This window comes from Myxocyprinus asiaticus, chromosome 28 (assembly GCF_019703515.2).
Source record: "Myxocyprinus asiaticus isolate MX2 ecotype Aquarium Trade chromosome 28, UBuf_Myxa_2, whole genome shotgun sequence".
Classification (NCBI taxonomy): domain Eukaryota; kingdom Metazoa; phylum Chordata; class Actinopteri; order Cypriniformes; family Catostomidae; genus Myxocyprinus; species Myxocyprinus asiaticus.
In genome coordinates, this window is record NC_059371.1 from 20,448,918 (window position 1) to 20,465,800 (window position 16,883).

Sequence of the window (16,883 nt, forward strand, 5' to 3'; positions counted from 1 at the left end):
CATGGGATCAGAGGAAGACTTTGCTATTGTATTCTGTTTCTTCACTTTGTTTCCAGATATTGCAGAATTATTGCTGTGTTTGTTTCCTTCACTTTCTATCACAACCTGCAGTGGAATTTTGCTGCAATAGAGGGTTTCCCTCTTACATGTACAAGTGCACATACACGAACATGAGGGACAGTCTGTATTTTACATTGGTGTGTATAAATAGGTAAAGATTATAGTTTGTGATTTTCCCACTGTACTTCCAGAAATGTTGAATTCTTTCCGCTGTGTTGACTTGTTAGGCTCCATCCTATGACATTTGTGTTAACGCACATATGCTGTCCTCAAAAACTGGTTAAAAAGCTGCTTATGCGTTTACATGGCTACAATAAGCCACGTTCTTCAGAAGAAACCTAGGTGTTTAACCGCTTTCTCTTAAGTGGCATAAGGAAATCAGCGTTCTCATTTACATGACGTTTCTGAATGCCGCTTTCTGCAATAAACCGTTTTTTTAAGTGCATGTAAACATGGTCAGTGTCTTTTTACATAAACCAACAATTTAAAAAAGAACACAAGAACATGTTCCATCCAAGAAGTTGGCAACCTAAATCTCTGTTTCTCAATGTGGCCACTCATTGGTCTTTTATGTTTCAGGATGAGGATTCACTCTGCAACAAGTTATGCACCTTCACCATCACACAAAAGGAGTTCATGAATCAGCACTGGTAATAGATCCTATCGGTCTTCCTTTCCTATGAAAGACAGAAGCATTCTAAAGCCAAGCGCTCATCCTTAAACTCCTGCTCTCCCCCGTACAGGTATCACTGTCACACCTGTAAGATGGTGGATGGGGTAGGTGTGTGCACAGTGTGTGCCAAGGTCTGTCACAAAGACCATGAGATCTCCTATGCCAAATACGGCTCTTTCTTCTGTGACTGCGGTGCCAAGGAGGATGGCAGCTGCCAGGTGAGACCGAATACTTCAGGTCATCATGGGAAAAGAGCAACTGCGGTAACTTTGGCTTGCAAATCATTTATCATTGACTGCCATTAGCTCATTTCAGTTATCCCTCAATTCATCAGAGTTTGCTACATTTCTTTGTCATATTTTTGTTACCTTTTTCAGTAATTTTTTGACAATAATATTGCTTAATATAGTCAAGTTATTGAAAGGATAGTTCATTAGATAGGTCTTTATTTTTCTACCCTCAATATTGGCCAAGACCCGTATGACTTTATGACTTCTACGGATTACAAAAGAACATTAAACAGTCTCTAGTCACTATTCGTTTTCATTTAGAAAAATAATGAATAAATAATAATTTGGTAAAACATTATGAAATGAAAGTAAATAGTGACTGAGGCTAACATTCTACCTAAAATCTCCTTTGTGTTCCATGAAAGAAAGAAACTCATACGGCTTTGGAACAATGTGAGGGTGAGTCAGTAATGACAGAATATACCCTTTTGGTGAACTATTCCTTTAATCATTATTACAGTAGTTATGTTAAGAGTTACACCTAAGTTTCTAGCTAAAAAACGTTTTTAGATGAACATTTAAGCCATATCCACTCATGCATGTCTCCCTGATGGAAACTCAAAGCATGTAACACAATCAAATTTGATTCCCTCTTCCCTGTGGTGCCCCCTTGCATAAACATCCTTTGTAATTTAGTCTAAGCAATGAATTTAGTCACATCCCTGATCCTGTTTCTGCATCCTTGTGTTATAGGCTCTAGTGAAAAGAAGTCCCAGCAGTGGAATGAGTTCCACCATGAAGGAGTCCTCGGCCTTCCAGAGTGAGCTGCGCATGCCAGAGAGCGCCATCCGTCACCAGAATGCGTCACCCGCAGACAAGGGTAAAGTCACCATCTGTGATGGCAAAAGCAGTGATGATGAAAAACCCAAGAAGAGCAGCGTGTGTAAAAACATTGAGGGCTGCAGAGAGGACCTTCTTATCCAAGTGGTGAGGGAACTCGAGAACTGCTTTTTTGAACAACACTACCAGTCACAAGTCAGGACACACTTGACTGAATTTAAGTTTCACATACAGTTGAAGTCAGAAGTTTACATACACCTTAGCCAAATACATCTAAACTCAGTTTTTCACAATTCCTGACATTTAATTGTAGAAAACATTCCCTGCCTTACCTCAGTTAGGACCACTACTTTATTTTAAGAATGTGAAATGTCAGAATAATAGTAGAGAGAGTGATTTATTTCAGCTTTTATTTCTTTCATCACATTCCCAGTGGGTCAGAAGTTTACATGCACTTTGTTAGTATTTGGTAGCATTGCCTTTACATTTTTTAACTTGGGTCAAACATATTGGGTAGCCTTCCACAAGCTTCTCACAATAAGTTGCTGGAATTTTGGCCCATTCCTCCAGACAGAACTGGTGTAACTGAGTCAGGTTTGTAGGCCTCCTTGCTGGCACATGCTTTTTCAGTTCTGCTCACAAATCAGATTGACGTCAGGGCTTTGTGATGGCCACTCCAATACCTTGACTTTGTTGTCCTTAAGCCATTTTGCCACAACTTTGGAGGTATGCTTGTGGTCATTGTTCCTTCGGAAGACCCATTCAGCTTTAACTTCCTGGCTGATGTCTTGAGATGTTGCTTCAATTTATCCACATAATTTTCCTGATGCCATCTATTTTGTGAAGTGCACCAGTCCTTCCTGCAGCAAAGCACCCCCACAACATGATACTGTCACCCCCATGCTTCATGGTTGGAATGATGTTCTTCGGCTTTCAAGCCCTACCCTTTTTCCTTCAAACATAATGATGGTCATTATGGCCAAACAGTTCAATTTTTGTTTCATCAGACCAGAGGACATTTCTCCAAAAAGTAAGATCTTTATCCCCATGTGCACTTGCAAACTGTAGTCTGGCTTTTTTATGGCGGTTTTGGGGCAGTGGCTTCTTCCTTGCTGAGCAGCCTTTCAGGTTGGGTCGATATAGGACTCATTTTACTGTGGATATAGATACTTGTCTATCTGTTTCCTCCAGCATCTTCACAAGGTCTTTTGCTGTTGTTCTGGGATTGATTTGCACTTTTCGCACCAAACTACATTCATCACTTGGAAACAGAATGCTTCTCTTTCCTGAGCGGTATGATGGCTGCGTTGTCCCATAGTGTTTATACTTGCGTACTATTGTTTGTACAGATGAACGTGGTACCTTCAGACATTTGGAAATTGCTCGCAAGGATGAACCAGACTTGTGGAGGTCCATAATTTTTGTTTCTGAGGTCTTGGCTGATTTCTTTCGATTTTCCCATGATGTCAAGCAAAGAGGCTCTGAGTTTGAAGGTAGGCCTTAAAATACATCCACAGGTACACCTCCAATTCAGTACACCTCCTATTAGAAGCTAGTTGGCTAATTGTCTAAAGTTGACAACATTTTCTGGAATTTTCCAAGCTGCTTAAAGGCATAGTTAACTTGGTGTATGTAAACTTCTGATCTGCTGGAATTGTGATATAATTAATTAAAAGTGAAAAATCTGTCTATAATCATTTGTTGGAAAAATTACTCGTGTCATGCCCAAAGTAGATACCCTAAATGACTTGCCAAAACTAAAGTTTGCTAATGTGGAATCTGTGGAGTGATTAAACATTTTTTTAATGACTTCAACCTAAGTGTATGTAAACTTCTGACTTCAACTTTAAATACTTGAAATTCATTTTTAGACAAATATTAATTGTGCCTATGTTGGAAGTAAAAATATATTAAGTTATACTCACTGCTGTTGCCCTTTTTCATAGGCGAGCTCCTCCACAGCAGCCCTGGTGCTGGAGTTGCTCATCTTCCTAATGGACGCCATTCAGACCAACTTCCAGCAGTCATCAGCAGTAGGCAGCAGCAGCCGAGCTCAGCACGCTCTCAACGAATTGCACACTCACGATAAGACTGTGGAGATGACTGACCAGCTCATGGTATGAGCTAAACAATCCGAACCTGAAGACTTATTTTTATCATTCGCTTCAATCTTCCGAATCATAATTGCTCACCCTAAAGAAACCCTTTTTATTCTTCAGGTTCCCACACTGGGCTCACAGGAGGGAGCTTTTGAGAATGTCAGAATGAACTACAGTGGAGATCAGGGCCAGACCATCCGCCAGCTCATTAGTGCTCATGTGCTGCGTCGAGTGGCCATGTGTGTGCTGTCCTCCCCTCACGGACGCAGGCAGCACCTCGCCGTTAGCCATGAGAAGGGCAAGGTAATCCAGAAATCTAAAAAGGATAATTTACCCAAATATCAAAAATGTTGTCATCATTTACTTACCCTCATGTTGTACCAAACCCCTTTGACTTTTTCCCATGGAACACAAAAGGAGATATTAGGCAGAATGACAGCCTCAGTCACCATACTCTTTTATTGTATGAAAAAAATATTAAGTTAAAAGTGAATGCTGACAGAGGCTAACATTCTGCCCAACAATATTTTTTTTTTCATACAATAAGAGTATGTGACTGAGGCTGTCATTCTGCCTAATATCTCCTTTTGTGTTCTATGGAAAAGTCATGTGGTTTTGGTATAACATGAGGGTGAGTAAATGATGATAGAGCTTTCATTTTTGGGTGAAATATCCAATTAAACTAACTTTTTATCTTAGTTACTTGTTTAATTGATTTCACTGCACTAGTTTGTTTACAGAATATCCCATTCAAATAACAATCAGTTGTCAGCTAATGATTATTATCTCCAAAATTGGAATTATATATTATGTTAATGATAAACCTTTTGGTAATATCCAGCCCTCATATTTACATGGCTGTTTCTTTGCAGATCACAGTCCTGCAGTTGTCTGCGCTGTTGAAGCAGGCAGACTCTAGCAAGAGGAAACTGACTCTGACTCGACTGGCCTCAGCTCCTGTTCCCTTCACTGTGCTCAGTCTCACGGGAAACCCCTGTAATGAGGACTATCTAGCAGTATGTGGACTCAAGGTAACAAACACAAAGTTTGATAAGGATTAATTATCTTTCAGTTCATTACTGTGTGCACATTTTCAGAAATTATTCTTATTCTGGATCAATATCAGATTTGGTGATGAGATTATGAAATTCTTCTCTGTGCCTCATCCACAGGACTGTCATGTTTTGACATTCAGCAGCACAGGTTCTGTGTCAGATCACCTGGTTCTGCACCCTCAACTCGCAACTGGGAACTTCATCATCAAAGCCATATGGCTGCCCGGCTCTCAGACCGAACTGGCCATCATAACTGCTGATTTTGTCAAGGTTCACTTTTGTTCTTGTTGTAGAACTGCTTATGTTTTGTATTTTAGTAGTTGTCATTACTGGCCGTTGGTTTGGCTGATTTAATTGGCTGATATTTGGCCATTCTCACTAATGTGTCTTTGTCATCTTAGCTGATTAACAGAAGTCTGTCAGTACCAAAATTAGCAAAGAGCCTTGTCAATGAATGATGCACATTTTGTTTCAAGTGAAAATAGTGAATTTTGAGAAACTCTCATTTCAAATTTCATTTCCTAGCCTTAAATTATATTATTATATATATAATATATATGCTGTATTTATTAATTAATATATATATGTATCAGCCACAACATTAAAACCACCTGCCCAATATTGTGTAGGTCCCCCTTGTGCTGCCAAAAAAAACAGCGCTAACCTGCATCTCAGAATTCTGAGATGCTATTCTTCTCACCACAATTGTACAGAGCAGTTATCTGAGTTACCATAGAATTTATCAGAACCAGTCTGGCCATTCTCTGCTGACCTCTCATCAACAAGGCCTTTCTGTCCGCAGAATGTTTTTAATTAAAAAAAAATAAAAATTGGCACCATTCTGAGTAAATTCTAGAGACTGTTGTGCGTGAAAATCCCAGGAGATCAGCAGTTACACAAATACTCAAACCAGCCCATCTAGCACCAAGAATCATCCATGCATTTATCTAATCAGCCAATCATGTGGCAGCAGTGCAGTGCATAAAATCATGCAGATGCGAGTCAGGAGCTTCAGTTAATGTTCACATCAACAATCAGAATGGGGAAAAATGTGATCTCAGTGATTTGGACCATGGCATGATTGTTGGTACCAGATGGGCTGGTTTGAGTATTTGTGTAACTGCTGATCTCCTGGGATTTTCACACACAACAGTCTCTAGAATATACTCCGAACTGCCAAAAACATCCAGTGAGCAGCAGTTCTGTGGATGGAAATGCCTTGTTGATGAGAGATGTCAACAGAGAATGGCCAGACTGGTTCAAACTGACAAAGTCTATGGTAACTGCGCTCAGTACAATTGTGGTGAAAAGAGCATTCTGAGATGCGGGTCGGCGCTGTTTTGGCAGCACGAGGGGACCTACACAATATTAGGTAAGTGGTTTTAAAGTTGTGGCTGATCGGTGTGTGTGTGTGTATGTAATATATACTGTGTTGGGGAGTAGCTAACTACATGTAGTGATGCTATTAAAGTAACTACATTTTTCAGTAGCTTGACTGTAGCTCAGCTGCTTTTAAAACGGTTTAGCTTTTCCAGTAGAGAGCTACTTTTTCCAGCAAGTAGTGGTGTTGCATGACCAAACGCTATATTATGTAAAACGTCTTTTGTAACGACAGATCAGAAACTAAAATAGTGCATTACCGCCATCTACTGGTAGCTTATTACTTCTCACTTAGATAAGAAGAGGCTTTCTGATGGTTATGTAGAGCGACCAACCACAGTTTGTGTACTTTTACAAGACGTACAGGGGCGGGTAAATCTGAAAATGATAAAGGAACACCAAGAATGTTTCAGACACTTTGTTATTAATAGACAGCACAAACAGCATATTTACCTTTATTTTTTTTTTACCCTTAAACAGGCAATGTGCACCACAAAATGCATACTCTTTACTTATAGGGGGTATGAGAGAGTTTCTCACCCAGTCTTATCATTTATCATAGTTGGGTCTGTTTTGAGTATGTGTTGCAAGAATTGGTTAAAATTTTCTGTGATTTATGTCAGCCTGACCTAAAACCAACATGGCTGCCCATGGTGCAGGACATGCTGACTTGGTGATTAATTAATATCTATTTATCTTACTTCAATAAAATATAAAACTGCTAATATAGTGCACATTGTCTTAAAATGCAGAAGAAAATTAGGTCATATGTTGTTCATGCTGTTAATTAGCACATTTTGAAGGGTGCGTATGCCCTGAGATACATTGCCTGATTGAGGGAAGAAAAAGGGTTAAATAAAACAATTCAGTAAGTTATTGGCTTTTGAGGGATTTTATATTTTGTTCTAAATATTTTTGTTTAGTGTCTCATTATCTGTGCATTATTGGGAGCAACGAGAAAAATAATTCCTGTCATGCATAACTATTTATTATCATTTTATTAACTATATGATATTCAGGTTAAATACATAAAATTACTGGTAAAAGAAATGTGGCATGGCAAATTATGGCATGTTTTATTTCTAGCATGTATTCTATTTCTATATATTACTGGGTGACCATATGTCCTCTTTTTCCTGGACATGCCCTCTTTTTGTGGACCTGAAAAAAGCGTCCAGCCAAGATTTCAAATTTAAATGACCGGGATTTGTCTTCGTCTTCATACTGATGTGATCTCTACAATTAGGACTATCATAAATTCTGTGTTTTTTATATGCACATCAGTTTTCACGCGTATACGTGTTCTAATGTGATTATTCTGGCATAGAGCGGCAGAGCTCGCACTTTCAAAATATATATATATATATATATATATATATTTTTTTTTTTTTCTTACACGTTCTCTCTCTCCCGCCTGCCTCATGCGCGGTAAAGAGATCGGCAGACGTGCTCTGCCGCTTTTATTAACATCAATAACGTAAGTACACTTTTAAAAGTACGTTCCCCAACTCTGCAAATTATTAAATAGACCACCAGACTCACGCTTCCTACGCAAAGCCATTTTTAACTGAAAATGTTGACTATATTGAGACAACATCAAATATATTATATATATTTAAACTAATGACCATGATGGAAATTGTACAACTCAGTCCATCAGATATTTGTAGCGCAACCTCTGTGTGTGACCTGTAAAGCTGGCACTTGCATGTGAGGGTAGCTTGACTCTAGCTTAACTACTTCAAATTATGAGTAGCTTGTCAAACTACAGTTTCAAAGTAGCTTCCCCAGCACTGCATATATATATTTATTATACACAAAACACACACATACTGTATTTTAATTCGAGCATGTATAGGCATGTATGTACATATGATGTCATTTAATGCGAGCAAATGAAATTTGAAATGGATGTATATCACTGTGGCTGATTTATATCCATCAGCCACAGTGCTCTTTAGATATCGGCACTGGTCATTGGATAACCCATTTTGGTTGGGCACTAGTTCTCACTGTGTTCATATTAAGATAACATTTAGGCTCAAAAGTCATAGTGATAAACATTTCCATGTGAGGTCATATGTTGTCACTTCAATCAAAAGTAATTTCCCATAAATTACTCTTTGTTGTAGATTTATGACTTATCTGTGGATGCCCTGAGCCCCATGTACTACTTCCTGCTACCAAGTTCAAAAATCAGAGATGCCACATTTTTGTTCAACGAGGAGGGCAAAAACATCATTGTCATCATGTCTTCAGCTGGCTACATGTACACTCAGGTGATGGATGAGTCCAGCAGTGCCCAGCACGGCCCCTTCTACGTCACCAACGTTCTGGAGATCAACCACGAGGACTTAAAGGTTCTTCAGTTGATATCTTTTCATTTCCAAATACTCAGTTATAGAATTTATTTGTTGAAACGATTGTTTTGAGTGTGACAGCATGCTGAGTGTGTTTTGTGTTGTTCTCTGCAGGACAGTAATGGGCAGGTGGCTGGAGGCGGAGTCTCAGTGTATTACTCCCACGTCCTGCAGATGCTCTTCTTCAGCTACAGTCAGGGCAAGTCATTCGCTGCCACAATGAGCCGAGGCAACTTGGAAACACAGAGACTCTTTACCATCAATGTCAAAGGGTAGGACTCCTCTTTTGGCTTTGTTTCTTTCTACATTTTGTACAGACATATTAAGCTTTTGTTTGCTAAATTGTTTTTATACTTTTAGAAATTTCTCTCTGTTATTCTTGTGCATATGCAGTTCTAATGGAGGCAGTAAGACATCTCCAGCACTGTGTCAGTGGTCAGAAGTGATGAACCACCCAGGTTTAGTGTGCTGTGTGCAGCAGACCACAGGAATCCCTCTTGTCATCATGGTAAAGCCAGACACGTTCCTCATTCAGGAAATCAAGACCCTGCCTGCAAAAGCTAAGGTCAGTTCCCCAGGTGTTCAGCTGCATTTTTATGGTTTTACTATGCCAAATTAAAGGAATAGTACACCAAAAAAATAGTGTGAAAAATGGTGTATTTAGTGGTCGCTCTTTTACATTAAATTACAATGAATAGGGACTGGAAAGTTCAAGCTTTCAAAAGGATGGAAAAGCACCATTAAAATACACTATATGGCCAAAATATGTATGTGGTCACCCAACCAGAGTTTGTTTACTTAAAGGTATAGTTCACCCAAAAATGAAATTTTCCTATAATTTACTCACGCTCATGCCATCCCAGATGGATGACTTTTCTACTTTTCTTTTTTCTGCAGAACACAAAGATTTTTAGAAGAAAATCTCAGCTCTATATAGTCTTGAAACGATTAGTCGACATTATAGACAACGTCGTTTCAGATGTCGAATAGTCGTTTGATCTCATTTTACGTAACATGAGATCACATTAAACTGTATTGATGGCGCGCGAGAGCAGCACTGCAGTTCGCACCTGACTGAGGAGAGGAAGAATTACACAGCTCACAGTCCAGATGCACTCTAAACTTTCCAAACAGCTTCAGGTGATGTAGATCACAAAGTATGAGGGAATTCTAATGCAAAAATACATAAGTAAATACAGAAGCACTCTCATTGTGGAATAAGTGGAGTTGGAGCTGCCGCTCCGCTGAAGCAAAACTTGCGTGTTGAGTGTCTTTAAAGGAAACATCCCTGCGTTACATCTTTAATACAGTTATATTTAATGCGTTATAGCTTTATTAAAGTTCAAATAATATGGAAGCAGATCATGTAAAAAACTACAAACTCCTAAACTGGCATTTCTCTGTGCAGTCAGCGCCTCTTCTATGAGTTGGGCGAATGTCTCGATCTAAGGGGTAGTGATTGAAACTGCGTCCGGCTGATGCACACTCTGTCTCGGGAATGCTTATCCCTCGAGCGCGTGCGCTTACTGCAGCTAGATTATAACATGATGGCTCGCAACTTATTGAATCATAATATACTGTCTGTGTCACTATGCATTTCTTATTGTGAAGAAAATTGGCAATACGCAGCTTTATTTGTTTTTTTGGCAGTTAAAGATGGATTGAAGTGAACAAAAAAGTGAGAGAGGATAGTCTTCACCCCATTATACACTGCAACAAAATACATTTTTGATTTGTTTTTGTTTTGGCTTGTTTTCCAAAATAAATATCTAAACTCCTTTAAAACAATGAACATTTTCTTTAGCAGCTATACTGCAGAAGAAAAAATTGTAATCTGAGAATGTTGAATATAATATTACAAATACAAATATTTTAAAATATCTAAAAATCCTTTTAAAAAAGATGCATTCACCTGAGAAGCAGCATATAAGATATTTAGGCTTGCTTTAAGAGTATAGATATTAAATATAAGTATATTTTGTCTTTACTGCACTCGCAGAAGTATAACCAAGTGAAAAAAAATACACTTATATACAAAATACACTTATATTTAAGATACTTTATCGTAAAGCAAGTCTAAATATCTTATGTTGCTTCAAGTAAATGTATCTTGTTTTAAGGATTTTTAGACAATTTTGAATAGAAAACAAGACAAAAACTAACTTTTTTGCTTCAATAAAAAAATATATATATTAAACTGTATTTTGTGTTTACTCAGGTTGCCTTTGTTATGTTATCTCGTTTGAAGATCTAAAACAATTTAGTATGAAAAATACACAAAAATAAAAAGTCAGGAAGGGGGCAAATAATTTTTCAAAGCACTTTACCTCACTCATGTTATCAGAGAACCGGGGTTATGTGAGTAACCTAAACTTGTCATTCTAACATTCGTTCGTTATCTCGCTGTGGGATATAGCCAACTCCCATATTGCAGATATGCTGTCTGAAGCAGACAGTCAACCGACTTGTAGTGTCCAAGCTACACAAACCCAATCAAATTAGCAAAGAATGGATAGGTGGGGAGGGGGGAGAACAAATAAGACACTTGTGCTTTCACTGTGGTGGTGGTGTTGTTTTTTTTTGGTCTACATTGGTAGATTGACTACCCACACCAAGGACCGAATGAGCCAATGACAACTCTGTAACATCCAGTCTGTAAAATCGGACAAAAGTGTGAGGCGACACCCAATTTTCAGCCACTCAAATGTCCTGGACTGAAATGCCCTTAAACGACGCCCACGAGGTAGCCATGCCTTTGGAAGAATGAGCTCTCAAGCCCTCCGGAAGTTGCCAATATAATATCCTCCACTACCCAATGAGACAGGCACTGTTGTGATTTGGGTCTGCCCTTACGAGAATCAGCCCAAGAAACAAAAAGCTGATTACTCTTCCTCAGTGCCATAATTCTTTCCACGTACAAACGTAGAGTATGAACTGGACACAGACAATAAGCCACTCATCCTCCGATGAGAAAAACGGCGACGGGTAAAAAGCCAGCAAGTCCAGCGGCTTACAGCTGAGCGTGGAGTTGCTTACCTTAGGCACAAAGGCTGGATTTGTCTTAAGAGTCACTGTCGACAAATCCACCGCAAAGCACATACAAACTCACATTGCGGTCGTCAGACCAATAACAAAGCTGCCTGTAGTAAAAGGAGCTTCTATTCCATACTGTCAACTAGCTCAAAGCGCGATCAGAACCACGGACAAATTCCATGACAGAACTAGCGGTTTTGACACCCTGTTTAAATGCCGAGCACCCCTCATAAACCTGCAAACAAACGAGTGTTGACCCATTGTATTTGAGTCAATTCCCACATGACAAGCCAATATGGCAGCGAGATAAACCTTGACTGTAGAAAAGGCCCTGCCTTTATCCAAAAGTTCCTGAAGAAAACACAAAATGTCTGCCACCGAACATAAAAGTGAAACAATGTGTCTGTGTGCACACCACTGCTCAAACACACTCCATTTCCAATCATGCGCATTGAGGCAGCCCTCGCTCTGAAACGTTTCAATCACCCTCGGGGGTAAACCCCTGACACTCAAATTTAGCCTCTCACGGGCCAAGCCCAAAGAGCTACTCGGTCCGGGTCAGGGTGAAATATTTACCCCTGTGCTTGCACAGCAATTCCCTGCACAGCGGGAGGGGCCTAGGTTGGCCGTACTAGAGTTGTATTATCTCTGCCAGCCACAGTTTCACTGGCCAGTATGGGGAGATCAGTATGACTGAGTGACCTTATTCTCTCACTCTTCTTAGAGTTTAAATTATTAAACTCAGTGGGGGAAACGCGCAAAGTAGCCCGTTTGGCCACGGATGCGCTAGAGCATCCACACCCATAGGAGGACCGTCTCTCACCAGATGCGATGTGAAGAGATCTACGACAGCTCGCCAGTATCTCTCTCACAGCTGACTCGCCACCTGAGGGTGAAGCTTCCACTCTCCGTACAAAGGATTCCCCTTGGACAGGAGATCCGCTCCCATATTCATCACTCCCGGAATGTGCGTCGCCCGCAATGAGAGAGTACGCACCGCTTCACACAATCAGCTTTTGTGCCAAGCTGTGAAGTCGCTGTGAATGCGTGCCCCTTTGTCTGTTTATGGATGTGACTGTTGTCCGATCTGACCTGGACATGGTGGCTTTGAAGGATTAGTGCAAAGTGCTTCAATGCTAGAAACACTGTCAGTAAGTCCAGAAAGTTTGTGCGCATTGTGTAGTGACGCGGGGAAACCCCATTCACTATTCTGCCTTGATGAGTGATGCATCTGTCATCACCACTTTCCTCAGAGAGATCGCCCCCAAAGGGGTTCCCTCGTGAAGGAAAGCAGGAATTCTTCAGTGACAGAGTGAGCATCCCCTCTGACGTCACTGTCATCCTGCGATTTAAGTGACAGAGAGGAAACAAGTGCTGCGCTGCTATCTAGTGCTGAAACTCTCATTCGCAATAGTCCCAATGGAATGACTGACCCAGCTAAATTATTTCCTGTGAGGGCACCAGACAGATCTTTGTCTTGTTTATTTTGTCTAGGTAAGCAAACACTTTGAGACATGTTAATCTCAGCGGCATTAGCGCTGCTTTCAAACACTTGCTGAACACTCTCTGTGTCTTATGACAGTCCGAAAGGCGTCGTAAAAATTTGTAGGCAACTCCTTGATAAGCAAACCTTAGGAATTTTCTGTGTGACGGGTGAACGCCAATGTGAAAATATGCATCTTTGCGATCGACTGATGTAAACCAGTCTCTAGGACAAACAAACTGCGAGAGCATTTTGAGTGTGAGCATATTGAATTTGTACCTTCTGAGGTGTTTGAGGTTCTGCAAGTCCAGAATGGGATGGAGACCTCCCCCTCAAGTCAAGCATATACAGCTAATAGAGTACACAGTGAAACGAAACAACATTCCTCCAGGACCATGGTGTTACATAAAAACAACATGAAACAACATAAACACAGAACTACATGAAACTACACAGAACTAAAAGACCTACACATTTCTACATAAAGTGCATGTGCAAATGTGTGCAAACAGTAAAAGATGGGACAGTAATTGCTGAAACAGGACAATAGGCACAGTAAGAGACAGTGCAGTGCTGACCAGTACACAGTTCTAGTGTGAAAGTGTCAGATGAAACAGTGCAAAAAGATATTACAATATAATAGAAAATACTGTGAATGTAAACATAACATACTATGACAAAGTATTCAGCAGATAAGCATATACTATATATGGACATAGTAGTTATTGGGGTAGCAGCCAGGTAGAAGTGACAAGATATTAAGTACAGTATTTTATGAATACAGTAGCAGCAAAAAAATTTGGGTAAATAATACAGAAATGTGCAAAATTGGAAAGGGTGTCAGATGGTGTTCAGTTGAGTAAGTGTGTGTGTGTGTGTGTGTTATCAGACCAGTCTCTGAGTGTTGAGGAGTCTGATGGCTTGGGGGAAGAAACTGATACACAGTCTGGCCGTGTGGGCCCGAAGGCTTCAGTACCATTTGCCAGACGGCAGGAGGGTGAAGAGTTTGTGTGAGGGGTGTGTGGGTCATCCACAATGCTGGTGGCTTTTCAGAAGCAGCGTGTGGTGTAAATGTCTATGATGGAGGGAAGAGAGTCCGATTATCTTCTCAGCTGTCCTCACTATCCTCTGCAGGGTCTTGCGATCTGAAGCAGTGCAATTTCCAAACCAGGCAATGATGCAGCTGCTTAGGATGCTCTTGATAGTCCCTCTGTAGACTGTGGTGAGGATGGGGTGTGGGAGATGAGCTTTTCTCAGCCTTTGCAAAAAGTAGAGATGCTGCTGGGCTTTCTTGGTTATGGAGCTGGTGTTGAGGGACCAGGTGATGTTCTCTACCAGGTGAACACCAAGGAATTTGGTGCTCTTGACGATCTCCACAGAGGAGCTGTCGATGTTCAGCGGAGAGTGGTCTCGCCATGCTCTCCTGAAGTCAACAACCATCTCTTTTGATTTGTCCATGTTCAGAGACAGGATTTTGGCTATGCACTACTCCGTTAGCCGCTGCACCGTATGCTGACACGTTGTTCTTGCTGATGAGACACACCATGGTCATGCCATGGCAAACTCTCCTGGGGATGACAAAGTATCTGGAGTAAAAGCCCTGACCACCCTTATAGCACTTTTGCTCAGCAAATTGGCTATTTCTTCCTCTAAAATTTGAGTGGACTCCTCTTCCGCTAATGACATTAACACCTAGTTGAAGAGAGGTGGTTTTACAGCGAATTGCCAGCAATAACCCCATTCTATTGTAGATAAAACCCAGGAGTGACCTGCGCATGCGTGCCAACTTTCTGCGTGAACAGAGAGGGGCCCGCTTTAGAGCTGCAATCCCCAGCTCTGCTGCTAGACAAACTCTCTTCTTGAGGAGTGGATCAGACTTTGCAAGTGCTGCACTGGTTTGGTTGTCAACTTTGTTCCCCTGAGGGTTAGATGGGTGATGTTTGGCAGCCACTGCCGCAAAAGACACTTTGCTTCTAGGCTGGGGCATCTTCGGCTGTGCCCCTCCCTACACTGATTGCTGGGGTGGGTTTGGTTCCTGAATCCAGACTGCCCACCTTTTAAAATTGGTTGGGAACCCAGAATGTGAGGGCTGCAGAGCTCGAGCAGTGACTTTTCAGGGAAGGTAAGTTTCAAATGCCCCCCACTTTCTGCTGCCACATCGTAGATAACGTAGCCCCGAAAAGGGCTCTCTTCCACCGGGGTGTCTAGGAAGTCCGTCTTCTCTTTCTCAGACAAGCCCGACAAACCCAGCCAAAGAGCCCATTCACCCACAACGGCGAGACCCATGCTGCGGCCGCAGCTCTGGATGACAACTCTTGACATGCGCAGATCTCTTCCCACAATGCTGCGTCCAGTGCCCCGCCGCTCCATCTTCTCCATCAGCTCAGCCTGATACGCTGTGAGGAGCAAGGTGGCATTAAGAGCCCTTACGGCTAAGGCTGCAGATCGGTAGATCTTCTGATAAATGGAGGCCGACAATCTCTCTGTCTGTCCTGGCAATGAAGCGGGAGCAGACGAAAATGCCACCCGACAATCGGGGTGTAGGTGATTCGCCAGCGATGCCTCAACAGGAGGGGGGCTGGACATCCATAGATCATCCATCCTGTGCACATACAGCCTAGAGAAACCTTTAACCAGCACTTGATGAGAAAACGTCTTGTCCCAAAAAAGTTGCATCTTTGTGATGCACACTGGGATGGTAGGAATCAATTGTTTAACCAGGGCAGCACGAGACAGCATACATTTACTGTCACACAGATCTCTCTCTGTACCCTGGCCTGCCTGCTGTGATGGCCAGTCAATGGAGAGTTTGGCCTCCGCCCATCTGCACATTTCAACCAGGTCCAGCTCTCCCTGGACAGGAGAGGGGGTGCGTCCTTCGCATTGCTCGGCCGAGAATGAGCAGGGAGAATAGCATCATCCTCATCACCATCTTCCTCCAAAAGGCGATCATCATAGTAATTCTCTTCCTCTTCTTCACTGTCCCCTGCCAAAGGGGCAGATTCAAAGAGGGGAGGCTGATCAGTGGAAAATGTTTCCATTAAATTGCCAGCGGAGGAAGATCTCCCTGCCCCAGCTATGTTTTTCCTGCTGTTGGGGCAGGGGGTCTTTCTCCACTGGCAACGGAGAAAAATAGGGATCCCCATTATTCAACGCCACGACCCGCACCCTCCTTTCCAAAACTCACCCTACAAACCGGGAACGGTGTGGGCAACACTCGGTAATAGCGAGTGCAGCCTGCTCATGTCTGACCCCGAGACAGGCGATACATAGCTGGTGGGAATCCTTGTGTGGATCAATGATCCACACGTGCACGGACGGGAGGGATCCTTTTCCTTCACTCTGCTGCTCGGTGAGCTCGCAGTTGCCATGACATTAACTTGAGCTCAAGAACACATAGCCAGTTCACCACAACATGCCACTTGATTCTGTGTTAATCCCCGGATCTCTTCTTCATTTGACAAGACCAGACAATCTGCCACACAACCACGACGTGCAGGAGAGGGTAGAAGCTATAACCGCTTTTAACTCTACTTTTTAAACACGTAACCCACCTTGACGCGCTGGTTTACGACACCCGGAGAAACAATATGAACACAGCAGAAAAGTATATATATGAATATATTCGCAAAAGAAAAAGCCGTGCTCTGAGACGTACCTGAATGGCTCC

The 16,883-nt window shown here is 41.7% G+C and overlaps 1 protein-coding gene across 13 annotated transcripts in view; it reads left to right on the forward strand.

The window, feature by feature from the left end:
• ubr4 (ubiquitin protein ligase E3 component n-recognin 4) overlaps nucleotides 1-16,883 on the forward strand; it is an 81,169-nt gene that overhangs the window by 29,729 nt on the left and 34,557 nt on the right. For 10 of the 13 annotated variants that reach the window (XM_051660857.1, XM_051660860.1, XM_051660862.1 and 7 more), the window contains 10 exons: nucleotides 640-710; nucleotides 804-996; nucleotides 1,717-1,950; nucleotides 3,750-3,920; nucleotides 4,023-4,205; nucleotides 4,775-4,933; nucleotides 5,075-5,227; nucleotides 8,470-8,697; nucleotides 8,812-8,969; nucleotides 9,091-9,262. In XM_051660857.1, coding sequence (XP_051516817.1) covers nucleotides 640-710; nucleotides 804-996; nucleotides 1,717-1,950; nucleotides 3,750-3,920; nucleotides 4,023-4,205; nucleotides 4,775-4,933; nucleotides 5,075-5,227; nucleotides 8,470-8,697; nucleotides 8,812-8,969; nucleotides 9,091-9,262 — 1,722 coding nt within the window. The remainder of the gene's footprint in view (nucleotides 1-639; nucleotides 711-803; nucleotides 997-1,716; nucleotides 1,951-3,749; nucleotides 3,921-4,022; nucleotides 4,206-4,774; nucleotides 4,934-5,074; nucleotides 5,228-8,469; nucleotides 8,698-8,811; nucleotides 8,970-9,090; nucleotides 9,263-16,883) is intronic. The other 3 variants (XM_051660865.1, XM_051660867.1, XM_051660869.1) reach the window with 1 other exon arrangement.